The following is a 14042-nucleotide window of genomic DNA, read 5'->3' as shown; positions in this document are numbered from 1 at the left end:
CATTCTAAGGTCACACTGTCAGGTTTCAAACATCAGATAAAACGACTGTGGCCTTCAGGAAAAAGACATCCATTCCTCCGATCACACGCAACTGCCTTGTTCTCAGTCCCTCCGGTCACCTGTGTGTGTTTGTCTCAGGCTTTAAATAGTCTTTGGTTTGTTCTCCTCACTGCGAGGTATTGCCATTTCACTGGACTACTGGCCGGTCTTTCTCTGACTCCTTGCCTTGTGTTTTGAACCTTTTGACCGTTTTTGGATTTTGCTCTTTTGTATTTGCCCTTCTGCTCTGATAGCCTATATGGTTTTGTCTATTCCGGATTTTGACTCTTGCTTGGTTTTGCATTTCGATGTTGGATTTGCCCTGAGACTGGGTTCACTCTGACACCTCTCTCATTAAACAGGCTTTTGTTTTTAAGACCTGCGAGCGCCTTTTTGTGCTTGTGCACCGTTACAGGTGCCTAAACTCTGTGTGCATGCGACTGTATGTGCATTTTGCTGCCCATGATATGTGCTTGTGATCCCCTCAGAATCCAGTCAAAAATTGTTTTGAATTGTTCAATAAATGATATTGTTCTACATTAAAAATACACAGGTAATATTATAAACAAACACTTTGATGCATCTGCTGTGACAAAGTAACAGACCCCTTTTTTACTGTGTCCTTAAGATTGAAAATTCAGGATAGCTAGAAAACATTTGCTGAGTTAGGTTAGTTAGTTAGTTAGTTAGTTAGTTAGTTATAGCCCAGTGGATTTAACTGATAGTGCCAAGTGCCATCACCGGAATATAGGCTCATAAAAACACCATGTTCAATGGGTAAAGTAGATATTCAAATGAGGTGTTAGATAAAACTAACTTGTGGTATATTCATATCAATTAATGATGAAAAGCGCTTTGCCTCCCCAGACAAGGGCAGGTTTAAGGTTCTGCCCACTGTGTAGCAAAATATTACGCTATAATCGATGAAGAGCTCATCTATTCACCCTCTCTCCTCCCTCAGCCACAGCCTATCAGAACCCCACATCCTGCGAAAATCTGAGGCCACACCCTCACCTGGACTCACTCCTACCAGGGAGCTGGCAGCAGCACGTAAGCTCCGCCCACTCCACCCTCTCAATGAGGGACAAAGCCACCCAGGTAGGCAATGATGGGGTGCCCTTATAACACTGATTCTGTGTTTGTGTGAAGCTCAGTGCATGCTGTTGGTGTGTTCACCATCAAGGGAATACAGATGTTTACAAACTGTAACCATCCTTTTCCTGCTCTCCTCTCTCTCATTCGCTCCTAGACCCCCAGGGCCTGGGTAGATGAGCGGAGGAGAGGCTCCCATAAGCGCTCAGCTTCCTGTGGAAGCACAGACCAGCTGAAGGAGGTAAGCAGGGGCATTCAGCTTGACCTCATCGCCTGTTGCTACATGCAAGCTAGGACTGAACTGACATCATAAGACTGAGAACCTCACCTAAATGCCCCACGCAGACTAGGAAGCTTCATCACATGTGGTAGTCGAGTGGCCTTGGCATTAAAGGGTCGCTGGTGTTGGTATATAAGCTAATAGTGCTGTAGTTTAAATGTAGACTCACTTTCATGCAGTGTCATTTCATATGTCATCACATATGAAGCGTTTTTGACTAATAAACAGCCTCGTATTGGAACACAAGGTATCGAGTTTGGAAGAGTTTTGTTTACCACAGGGTGTGACAGGGTTATTCATTCTTATGTTCAGAGGTTATCTTCTGCATCAGCTTTATTTAAAGCCAAGGCCAAGTCCTAAAAATGTCTGTGGCATGCGCCCGCCCCTCTCGCGGCTGTCATCGCCGGGGCCCGAACACCCAACGGTGACGAACCTCGGTGAGGACGCCGAGGAGAGCCCAAGCTCCCCCTCCTCTTCCCGCTCCGAGGGCGCTCAGAGCACGCCACCTTTCCCCTCCCATCCCCACTTGGAGAGGGCTCAGAATTAATTTCCTCCCCTCCCCTCACTGCCGCCGAAGACATCGCCAGGGCCTGGGGGGTGGGCGCATGCCACAATGTCGTTTTGTGAAAAAAGAAAAAAAATGTTTTTTATGTTATCCTGACAATAAATACCATGTTCTTCATCACAATACTCCAAAATACTAGTCTCACTTCAAATTGGGCTTCAGCAAATTCATCTAATAGGTTTGAATTATTATTGATTTTGAACTCAATGGTGAAATTTTTCATAATAACATTTTTAACAACATCGCCAGCCGTTCAGCTGCCTGTATTGGGTTCTTTCCTCTGAGCTTAGCTTCCGGTCGAGAAAGACTGCTGAAAAATGTTTTTGACCTTCATTCTCCTGCTCCATTTTGCCATCTCCTGCACTTCATCATCTGTGCTTATTCGCTGTCATCAGATTGCGAAACTGCGGCAGCAGCTCCAGCGCAGCAAACGCAGCAGTCGCCACCGGCGGGACAAAGAGCGCAAATCGCCTTTCAATGGCAACCATGCTATTATCCAATCACAGGTAAGCACCACAACCACCATCCAATCATTAGGCCCTGTGTGCGTATGGGGAGTACTGAGGCTTTATCAGTGCTCCCGTAACCTGGCCTTTTCCAACCTGGCTGACTGAAGTAGGCCAGATGTCTGGAGAGTTGTAGAGTGCCCCAATTTCCCACGCAGTCGTCCTAGTTATAGACTCCTTGAGCTGCTCAAACAGTGGTGGGGACAGGGAGACGTCCCCAAGGGACATTGGCCTGGTTTATAACAGGCCTGGTGATTTCCATAGGCGTCAACACGTTCGTCACGCCGCCAGTCCCGCAGAGAGACCGGCGGTGTGTGTATGTGTGCCTTACGTTAGACTCATTAAGCATTGTGTGCTGTAAATTAATAAGCAGAATGGGACTCATAAATCATACATGCAAGGTCAGCATAGTCAGTTATGTGTTCTGGGCGTGTTCTGAGTACCGTTCTTAAGAATGTGTTGTTTGGAGCAGCAAAACAATACAGGGCTGCTCACTAATTCATATGGATCATAAAATAATAAGCATGTTTTTTCACCCTAGAGTCATTTTGCTATGCTATTCAAATGTAATTGCATAATGAAATAGTTGATACATACAGTGGTGTGAAAAAGTGTTTGCCCCCCTTCCTGATTTCTTATTCTTGTGCATGTTTGTCTCACTTTAATGTTTCAGGTCACCAGATAAATTTAAATATTAGACAAAGATCACACAAGTAAACACAAAATGCAGTTTACAATTGAAGATCTTTATTATTAAGGGAAAAAGAAATCCAAACCTACAGGGCCCTGTGTGAAAAAGTGATTGCCCCCTAAACCTAATAACCGGTTGGGCCACCCTCAGCAGCAACAGCTGCAATCAAGCTTTTGCGATAACTGGCAAGGAGTCTTTTACAGCGCTGTGGAGGAATTTGTAGGTACATAATAAGTTACATTTACGTTGAATTTACGTTCTGTATCGACAGGTTTGAATTTGCAGTTTTATCACGGAGAGAGTATTAGTCCTGTTTCATTCAGGATTTAGTGCAGTGCTGAAGTTGAAATTTGAATAAATGTCATTGTATTCATAGTTTCTTGCTTATATGTTTTTTTATGTAACGCTACTGGTTCTTTTTTACCGTTTTAACTCATAAAACCTCAGAAAAGTGCCATATAAGTGCCATCCTCACCTCGAATAAACACAACAGCAGTGAGACGTCACGTTATGAGTGGAGAAGACCAGATCAGATGCTTTTTTGCATTGGCTTTAATGAATTAATGTAAAATGACAACTTGCTTTTGTTAAAACAGTGGGTTCACACTTGGCATCAGGGTGCATCCTTGGTGATCCTGTCATAAGTGGACAGTGCCAAATACAGGTGTGATCAGGGTACAGTGTGTCATACACTCTCAGGAAAAAGGTACTAAACTGTCACTGGGGTGGGACCCTCAAGGGTACATCTCAGTACCTTTAGTAAAGGAATATAACTGAACCATACCTGTACTGACTCCACACACCCCGTCTCGCCTCTTTTTTACTGTTCTGTTTTGGTTCTGAAAAGGTACAAATACAAATTTTTTAGCTGGAAAAACTGATTTAAAGTGGAAACCACTGAACTGTGAGGGAACATCTACACTGTTTGTACCTTGATAAATGAAAGAAGTACCTGCACAGAACCTTTATTTCTAACTGTGTGGAGGCACATTGTGATCCCCTCACTCACTCAGACCGCCTTCAGAGGTGTTCAGGGACGCATGCGCCCTCTTAACACTTAGGCCCAGTCCCATTTCACCCCTCTCCCCTACCACTGAGCCCTTAGCCCTCTGTTTTGCGCGTTCACGTCTAGGGTTAGGGTGGGCCTATTTTTTGTTGAGATAGAGGTGTAGGGCGAAGTGTTGGGGCTACATGGCCTCCAAGCTGAGGTTTTTAAATAGTCCAGCGGCGCCAGAATGTAACTGCTGCACCATTTAAGGTGGAACTGGAAAATTTGAACAAGAAACTGGTGAATAGCTGACTTCAGCTTTGTATTACCGAAGAATTAGTGGTGGGCGATTATAAATAATTGCCCCCCTCTTTGTAGGCGTATGATGCCCTAAATGTAACTAAAGCTGTGAGGAGCCGAACTTTCCCCTCCTCTGCTGTCCCTGAAGTTGGAAAAGGGTCGTCTACAGAGCAGTAGCTGATAATGAAGTGATGTTTTTTTTGTTTGTTTGTTTGTTTTTGTTTTTATTTGAGGGTCCCATTTCGTAGGGCAAGTTTTCAACCACTACCCTTTGTAACTCTGTTCCAAGGGGTTAGGGTGTCACTCGAAAAAAAGGGGTAGGGATAAAGGAAGAAATGGGATTAGGCCTTACAGTGTGAAGGCAAAAGCGTCTTGATGCATCCTGATCAGCTGGGTCGTCACAGAAGAGACGAAAGCAGCCGCGTACGTTCGTTTTTCGACTCCTCTACTGTTTGTTTACAAGTCACAGCCCTTTCATTTACAAGAACAGACAAACGCAGCGACAGGCCGACGTAATAAATGTGGGTGGCACACTTCATCCAGTCACGAAATCCAATCCGCATTCGAGACACATAGAAATGTCAGGTGTGAGCGGCTAGACGTCTCACTGCCCACTTATGATCAGATCCCTCGAGATGGACGTTAAACCCAAGTGTGAACAGGCTCATACTGACATACAAAAGGCCGTTGCCCAGCTAAAAACAGAAGTATGACTACAACTGAATATGTCCAAATTTTTGTTTCCCAATGCTGCTGATTTGATTCAGCACGGCCTCTCGGCTGTAAGACCGTCGGAGTTAGTGTGGTCGTATTACCCCTCACCTTTATCCCCATTTTCTCTCTTCTTCTCTGTCGTCTCTGTCCTTCTTTCAGTCTCAGATGCCTAAAACCATCCTGATCCCCATCCCCATCTCCAAGTCCACGCCCCCTCGCTTCCGCAACAGCATTGAGGGTCTCAACCAGGAGATTGAGCGCATCATCATACGAGACACCACAGAGCGAGATGAAGTCATCATTGTGAGTCTTTAAGCCCTCATATCTGACGTATAGTAGGCAATGCATTCAGATACTGTGGCTTTGCAGCCTTTTATTCATCAGCCTGAGCGCAGTTTCAGTTTGGGCAGTTTGGGTGTCCATTAAAATGTTTGACTTTGATTCCTGTTCTTGAACAATAATCTTTACCGATACCTTCTTTTAAATCACATACTGAATGTGGGTGTGGCTTAACGAGTGTGTGATGATGAAAGTGGCTGTATTTACTGACCACAGCAGATTTTAGAGCAACAGTGTGTGGTCACTGACTGTAATAAGACCAAACACTGTAATTTAGAAATTTGGTATTGAATAACATGGAATGGTTTGATCTTTGATAGCTTTAAATGAATTCAATCAAGACTGTAAAAGTACCCAATTGCATTATCCGCCCAGGTAAGTTAATAACAAGCAAGTTACCCTTTATTAATCCCACAGTGAGGAAATTCACCTCCACATTTAACCCACTAGGGGGCTGTGAGCACACTTGCCCAGAGTGGTGAGCAGCCCTATCCACCTATCCAGGGAGCAGCTGGGGGGGTTGGGTGGCTTGCTCAAGGGGGCTTCAGTCATGTCCTGTCAGGGGATCGAACCATTGACCTTCCGGTTTTAAGGCTGGTTTCCATAACCTCCAGCCCACAGCTGCAGTGATTCTGAAAGTCTGCCATTTGTATTGGTGTAGTGCATTGTGGGTATTGTAGTGAGAGACATTAAAAGAAAACGTAAGAACGACACAAAATAGAGAATTCTGTCAGAAACAGAAAAATATCACAATATTTAAAATTGTTTAATAGTACCAATATGTGGAGGACGGAAATGTTGATATTTTGAACGTATTGGATCCATTGGTAGACTAATAAATGACCAATATGCATTTCTGTCCCAGTCAGCTATGCCTCAATACACCAGAACTGTGAGAAAAGTTGATTAAAAGGCTGAATTATTAGATTTTTTGCTAAGGAATTAAAGAATTCCATGCATTCCATGCACTCAACATGTGGCTCACCCTAAATGCCCAAAGAGAAAATAATCCTCAGCTTGGCTAAAGCCATATTTTACATGATAGCATTTGTATTCTTTTTCATAGGCAAGCCTATTTAGATAAGTAAGTACTATAGGATTGCACAGGTAATCATGTGCTGAGTTAACCGTTTAGGCGCCGTTTAGGTGCCAGTGTTTAAATACTGACTACAACTTGAGCGTTTGTTATATTTCATCAACAGGAAACTGAAGAGAAAATATAGCAGAGAAAAATTAAAGTCTTGTCAAGAGTCTCTGCGTCAGTACTGCGTTTCAGAGAGCAACACTGCTGTGCTGTGCAGGTTATGCAGCACTAAACGTGCCTAAAGCACTTCAACCAGCTCAGCGCTGAATCACTTCACAATCACTTAAAGGAGCATTTCAGCGTAAGACTAGAGTTTAATGTGTTCGTTCTGTAGCGCAGTATTTTACCCCTCAGCCTCAGCATTTTAAAACATGACTGTGGATTTATTTTGTATGCATATATTTTTATTTCTTTGCTTTTCACTACAATATCCAGTATACAGTACACAAATACATCATACACGCATTAGGAATTCTTGCAGGCCAGACTTGTCCAGCCACTGATCTACAAGCTCGAAAATTCAGAAATTAAACTCATTATAGATTTAAATCTTTCAACTCTTTAGAAGATCATTAGAAATGTTGAAAAAAAAAAATACAAAACAATTAAGTATAATTTTCACGAGCTGAAATTTAGGGGTGAGGGTTTGGTATCGCCACTTTCCAATAAAAAGTAAATGATGACTTTGTACATGTTTGGTTCATTAATGACTCTTTGTAAATATCTGGTCTGAATACTTACTTAGTTATTTACTGTGGGACCCCAGTTTGAACAAATGCAGTAGAATTAGTCGTAGATCAATGTAATGATTAACCATGTCATTGTGCATCGTTCTGACCAAAACGACAGCAAAACATCACAGAATATCCGTTTAATATCAGTGTTAGTCAGGATGCCTGTCAGTAGCATGTACCGCACAGTCTCCATGCGAACGATGGTCTCAGTTGTGTATGTTTGTGTGTGTTTAGCCACAGGACGTTCCTGATGGGCACCGTGCCCCCCCGCCCATCCCCCAGCGCAGCAGCAGCACCCGCAGTATCGACACCCAGACACCCTCAGGCGGGGGCCTGGGCGGTAACCGTAGCAACAGCAGCAGCCGGGCGGATTCGGTGTCACCCTCGTACCTCAGCATCCTGAATGACACGGTGGGGAACAGCCCACTACCCAACGATGACACACTCAGCGAGAGCAGAGAGAGAGGTGACACCCACACACCCACAATTGAATGACACCGTTTATGCATGACAACTCTGACAGCTTCAAAGGGTCTTTGACTGATAGATAGATAGATAGATAGATAGATAGATAGATAGATAGATAGATAGATAGATAGATAGATAGATAGATAGATAGATAGATAGATTTACAAGAAGTGCTTCTATTACAGCAGTATGAAGCACAGCATAGAGCAATACAAGGGCAAAATGACAGGAGCAATGTGTTGTAACACACACACACACACACACACCTTCTAAGCCACTTCTCCTTCTGGGTCGCCGGGGGTGCTGGAGCCGATCCCAGTTGTCGTGTTGCAATACACTATTTACAAATACATATGAAGAAAGTGGAGATAAATAATAAAATAAAATATACTAAAACAATAAAAAAAATTTGCAGTACAAAAAGAAGAAGTTAATTGCATAAATACTATGCAGTTGACGGTGCAGTGGTGCATGTCCCTGCCAGTGAGGGAACTAGTGACTACGTACTGTAACGAAAACCTGAAGGTTGTGTTGTGACAGTGATGATACGTTATTGTACTCACAGTGGAAAAAAAGACATTAGTATAACTGATATATCTAATATATCACTGTTGTTGGAAGAAAACCTCGTACGTCCAAAATAGCAGCTTTACAGGAGAAGCAAAAAGCGTACTTTACTTTTAATATAAGTCAGTAGAACCAGACTTTCTTCCAAATGATTTATTCTGGTTTCTTTTAGTTCATTCATTACAGAATTTACATACAATGTAAAGGGCAACAGGCATTTTCAAACCATGTCAAAAACTGAAAACATCAAAATTGGAGATACAAAGTTTTCTTCCATCAACAGCGATATGTTGCGAGTGGCAATGTGTGACCAAGCACTTCTTCTCTATCTGTAGACCTTGGGCCCTACTCCCCCCTGCCTAAATACGCCTCCTCCCCCAAACCCAACAACAGCTACATGTTCAAGCGAGAACCTCCAGAGGGCTGTGAGAGAGTCAAAGTCTTCGAGGAGAATCAGTGAGTACAACTTTTATAGATAACGGTAAACAATACAGAGTCAGAGTTCCAGCACAAACAGGCATATTTAGGCTTCCTTAGCAGCTTCACTCAGTTTGAGGTGATTTAGGAATACAGTGCGAATTGGAGGATATAAGGTTTGTGTCATCTACACCAGCCTTGTACCTCCAGTGCAATCTAAAGACCCCAAACTTGTCCTGGCTGGGCTAAATTTTTCGCTCTCCTCATATCCCTCCTCCTTCAGGCCAAGGCCCCTGCAGGAGATCCCTCCATATCTGTGTCCCGACAGGAACAAGGTGAACTTCATCCCCAAGAGCGGCTCCGCCTTCTGCCTGGTGAGTATCCTGAAGCCCCTGCTACCCACCCAGGAGCTGAGCTTCCGCGGGCCGGTGGGCTACCGCAGCCTCTCGCCCTCCCTGGTCCCCATGGGCGGGGTCAGCGTGCGCAGCCTGTCACCCTCTCTTGGACCCGTCCTGTCCCGCGGCCGCCAGTCGCCTTGCCTCCCGCGACACCTGGAGGAGCCAGAGGGTTAGACTCCCCCTGGAGGCCAAACGCAAGAACTGCTTCTACATCTCAACCAATCAAAAAACCTCATTATCTCAAGGTGGACATACAGTGACTGCATCATCCTGAAAACAGGCTCTTTCCTCATTTTAATCGAACATCTCGAAGCTGTGATTGCAGTCAGGACTCGATTTATTCATCCAGATGATCCAAATCGTTTACCTGAAACTTGAATGTGAGAAGAAGAGATGTACTGATGCTTATGGGATTAAAGGAGTGCTACAGCAGAATCTTTAGCGTGACATCTGTCTGCCACATCTGTAGCGTGTGACTGATCTGGATAGTTATTTTCTCGTTGAGAAGAACTTAAAACACAGCTATAATACAAACCAGTGGGAAGGTGTTTTATCACCTGCTTGCTGGCTTCAATTAGAAGCGTGTTTTGAGACAACCAAGCACAGAGAATGAGCCATATGCTACAGATGCAGCACAGCATAGGAATGAAGCTGGAAAATTTGTGTGTATTCTTAAAAAACGGGATCTTGATCGAGATGTGTATGTATATAAGTAGAGAGCGTTTGGCATTGCACTGCTTTTGACATTCACAATGTTTTATCGCATTGTACCATCGAAGCCTTTCGAGAGCCACGTTTCTTTATGTAAATATGCCTCCTTTAACGTGAGTGTAAGTGACTTTTTAGACTGTCGGCATGGAGATCATGGGACATGGCTGTGCCTACTCTTAGCTGAGCTGGTGTGTGCATTGTGTATAGTAACAAAGAACAATGAACAATGTAGCTAATGAATGGGACGGACTAACAAAACGTGCCTGACGCCCATAAACCGTCTGTAGCAAAACCGACCCTCTTCCATCCTGACTTTACCTGTCCCTGTCCCTGTTTTACCCCCCCGAGTGTATAGAACCCGATCCCTTTCCCCTAATCCACGTGCGCTTCATGTAAACCGCTGGTCAGACAGGGGATTTGGTGCTATGTTATTTATACTGTTGTTGCTGTGGGTTGGAACAGAGAACGAGAGTCTGTTGTGATATGAAGGTGCTATGTTCAAACGCTAGAGGTCAGAACAACCTGGGAGATTCCCGGTGTTGACCCAAGTAATCCATTACAAAAGTTACTATACCTTGTCTCAAAACGCACTACTTTACTTCCACATTACGCTTTAAAACAAAAAAAGACATGGCAGCATCCCTGTAGTTCATACTTTTGACCACCAGGTGTCAAGCATGTTAGTATCAAAATGAAAATTTCAATTTGCCAATTAAAGTGAACTTTCATTTACACGTAGATCGATAGGCGCTTTGTGAGTAGCTTTATTTCAATTAAAATCTATTTTACTGCTGTCAGAAACGTCATATCTTAATTTTTGTCGTTTTTTTAGTTTTTGACATCATTTGACAAGGCCAGTTGCCCTTTACATTGTGTGTAAATTTCATGAAGAACTGACCGAAAGAAACAGCCCAAAATGACTTGACCAGAAAAAATTCTGGTTCCATTGACTTACATTAAAAGTAAAGTAGGTTTTTCCTTCTCCTGTAAAGTTCCCATTTTGAAGATACGAGGTTTTCTTCCGACAAGAGTGATTTACAGAACTGCATATTTATGCTTAAAGCGATTATGCAAAAAAAAAAAAAAGCATGCTCTTAGCCCCGCCCTGACGGGATGATTGACAGGTTGGGAAGACCATGAAAATGCAATCGTGTCCCATCGCAATCGCATTTTGACAGTCTGAGAGCAGTAGATGAAAATGTGTAATTGCAACCAGGAGAGGCGCTTTTTCCATATTTCCATATGAATTTTTACCCTCTTTCTAGCTTGATGTTCTCTTTGATAATGCAAATGCATTGTTATAGACTGAAAATGCATTTCAAATCAGTCTGAATCATATTGACAGCATTGCATAGTTACATTAAGCATGAAATGCCGTTCTGGAAATACATGTTAATTGAAATAAAGCTACTCATGCAAATGAAATGAATTCAAATTGCAGGATTACATTTTCCATTTTGAGCTCAATATTGGGTATATGAGAGGGAAATTTAAATGGAAACGTACAAATATCACATTTCCATTTTTAACTGATAGGCCTCCATATTTTAAAAGCTTTGAGTAGTGAATCATTTTCCAATACAGTTTAAAGAAAAGCTTTGCTGCTTCAGAAAGCTTCGTTTCTGCCATCGCTAGATGAACGTCTAATGCCATTTGAGAAACTGGCCAGTAGAAACTCACAGCTCGCATCTTTCGCCTCTCTTACTCTGCTCAGGAAGGAGGAATTAGTCCTGCCCTCCATAATAAGTCCTTATATATAAGGAATATAAGAATAACCCCGCACATAAATGTTAAACAACAAATGATCTAAGGTCATCCTACAGCGAATAAGATGTGAAGTGTGCAGAGCTGTTTCTGATTGAAAATACAGTCAGATCTGTTGAGGTGAAGTTCTCTTTTCTGCAGCGTGGAGATCTTTATCCACCAGTTTCACGTTATCATTAGCTGCTACAACAGATTCCTGGCTATATTTACAGCACTGCTGTAGTCACACAGGCGAACTATAGACCATGCATCGCATGTAATTTGTTCTCATAACAACGTATGAGTAAAGCGAGACGTTCCTATTAAGTCAGTACCTGTAATGTGACTACAAGAATTTGAACTGAAACGTGTTACACCATTTTAAAACAGGAAAATGTAAACACATTACCATATCATGATGCCCCCCCCCCCCAAACACTGAAGATTACACATACACACTACAGGCTAAAGTATGGAAGCAAGCAGTGATTTTAATTTTCAAAAATTTTTTACAATTTACCAGCATCAATAACAACACAGTAAGATGATTCAGATTCATTAGGAAATGATTCAGTGTGTCATGAAAGCTCAAATTCTGTCATGATTCGATAGGACTCTTTTGGTATTGATTTAAAATGAACTTTAAAAAACACTTAATTTGTCCTATTGCGAGTTCAATTCCAGGCGATGCCACAGCCATCCGTAAGCGGGGGTCCGAGAATATTACGGGCTAGCCTTCACTCTCCCGGCTTGGTAGAGTCATGCGATAAGGGGAGACCGAGTAAGTGGGTGGAAAGCATCTACGAGTTAATAGGGGAGAAAATTAAGGTTAAAAAATAATTTTAAAATGCATTAAAAATCCTCAAATGTGACTAAACTATTAACTATTAATAGAGTAGTGGCATATAGTCAATAAAGATCCTACACTTGTACATTTTTTTTACTTTTATTTTTGTTAAAATAATATTTTATTTTATAACCAATTCTATCAGTCGTTAATGCAGTTGAGTCTGCATCTCAGATGCATCGTGAAACACCAAACTCAGCTGCAGTTCTTTACCATGACCAGTGTTTATCCACAAACTCCTAGTGTAACACCTGATTCAGCTGAAGCCTACAGAAGCATCTGAATGTGAGAATCGATTTGACGGTGGATTCGATTACAAAGATGCTGCTGCTTTCAAACGTTGGCCTGTAGGGTGTGAAGGTAGGATAGACAGGTTTTGTAGAAGGAAAAGAAAGCGAAGAGGGATCCTAAGCATGGAGTGCTGGTTCCCAGGACATGGATTAAGCCAAGATCCAGACTGAAAAGGAGTTCTAGTGGGAAAAATCATAATGAAATTGCACTTCAGTCCACGTCTCTGCCTAATCTGTGTCCGTCAAACTGTGTACTGATAGGACCTGTAGCATCTTTATACTGTAAATTACTCCATGAAACCATACTGTGAAGCTTACATTACTTCCTTTAAAAAGCGACGGGGTGGAGAGAAAGAAGCGCGGAGGAGTGCGAGGACACGTGCGCATTGCCTTAAAACCTTTAAAATGAGAAACGTCCAAATTAGACGAGTGGCTGTTATTACACACAGAGGAGCCAAATCATTTCACTAGCGCTTAGTGTATAATAGTTGCTGTGTTTGAACTGTCCTGTTTTAATTGACTGTAAATTCAAGGGTTTTTTTGTTGTTTTTTTATGTACTAAAGCCTTCCAACACATGGGGATTTGTCTGGTGGAAAACACGTTCCAAAAAAGATGTGTAAATAAACCCAAGCACACAGATCTGGTGAAATAAAAGGAGTTTTATTTACTGCCTGGTCAGTCATCACATCGGCATGGTCACTGTAAAGATCTCATGAGTCCAGTTATCCGCCCGTGAACTGATAAATCGCATTGTTAACTGAAAGAAAGGCCTAGTTGCATAAAATAAATGGGTTGAAAGCAGCCGTGAACGGTGTACATTCTTTGTATTTATTTAAGAAGTAAAAAAAGGCTTTTACAGTAACGTTAACACACTTAACGCAAAGGAAACGGTCATTCTGTCATTTCAAAGAGGAGAATTCACGTGCACCCAGGCAGGAATGGTGTGCGTAAAGCTGACATTTATCGGTTTGCATAAATCCAGCAGAGGAACGTCCGGCCTATCGCTCCAGAACGGATGAGGAACGTCTTGACGCCATCATCTACAATGATCTAGAACAATCTAGATCCGTTGGAGAAGTTTCTCCTAAACATCACAATAATACCAAAGTCTATGTGCATTAAAAACCTCGGGCTGGTGATTAGATTTTATGGATCACATATTAGTGTATACAGTGTTTACAGCACACCATAATAAAGAAGCCAGGGTAATAGAATATGAAGCTTATTTCCAGAAACAGATGCTTATGACTCTCCACTAAGCTGTATTC

At 42.5% G+C, this 14042-nt stretch overlaps 1 protein-coding gene across 1 annotated transcript in view; it reads left to right on the top strand.

Moving 5' to 3' along the window:
• fam117ba (family with sequence similarity 117 member Ba) overlaps positions 1-13575 on the top strand; it is a 16966-nt gene extending 3391 nt beyond the window's left edge. The window contains exons 2-8 of the mRNA XM_017683355.2: positions 1001-1137; positions 1289-1372; positions 2372-2482; positions 5335-5478; positions 7567-7798; positions 8703-8823; positions 9068-13575. Coding sequence (XP_017538844.1) covers positions 1117-1137; positions 1289-1372; positions 2372-2482; positions 5335-5478; positions 7567-7798; positions 8703-8823; positions 9068-9356 — 1002 coding nt within the window. The 5' untranslated portion in view covers positions 1001-1116 and the 3' untranslated portion in view covers positions 9357-13575. The remainder of the gene's footprint in view (positions 1-1000; positions 1138-1288; positions 1373-2371; positions 2483-5334; positions 5479-7566; positions 7799-8702; positions 8824-9067) is intronic.
• The last annotated feature ends 467 nt before the right edge of the window (positions 13576-14042 follow it).

Source organism: Pygocentrus nattereri, chromosome 30 (genome assembly GCF_015220715.1).
Source record: "Pygocentrus nattereri isolate fPygNat1 chromosome 30, fPygNat1.pri, whole genome shotgun sequence".
Taxonomy (NCBI): domain Eukaryota; kingdom Metazoa; phylum Chordata; class Actinopteri; order Characiformes; family Serrasalmidae; genus Pygocentrus; species Pygocentrus nattereri.
This window is presented reverse-complemented; position numbering and strand designations above follow the sequence as displayed.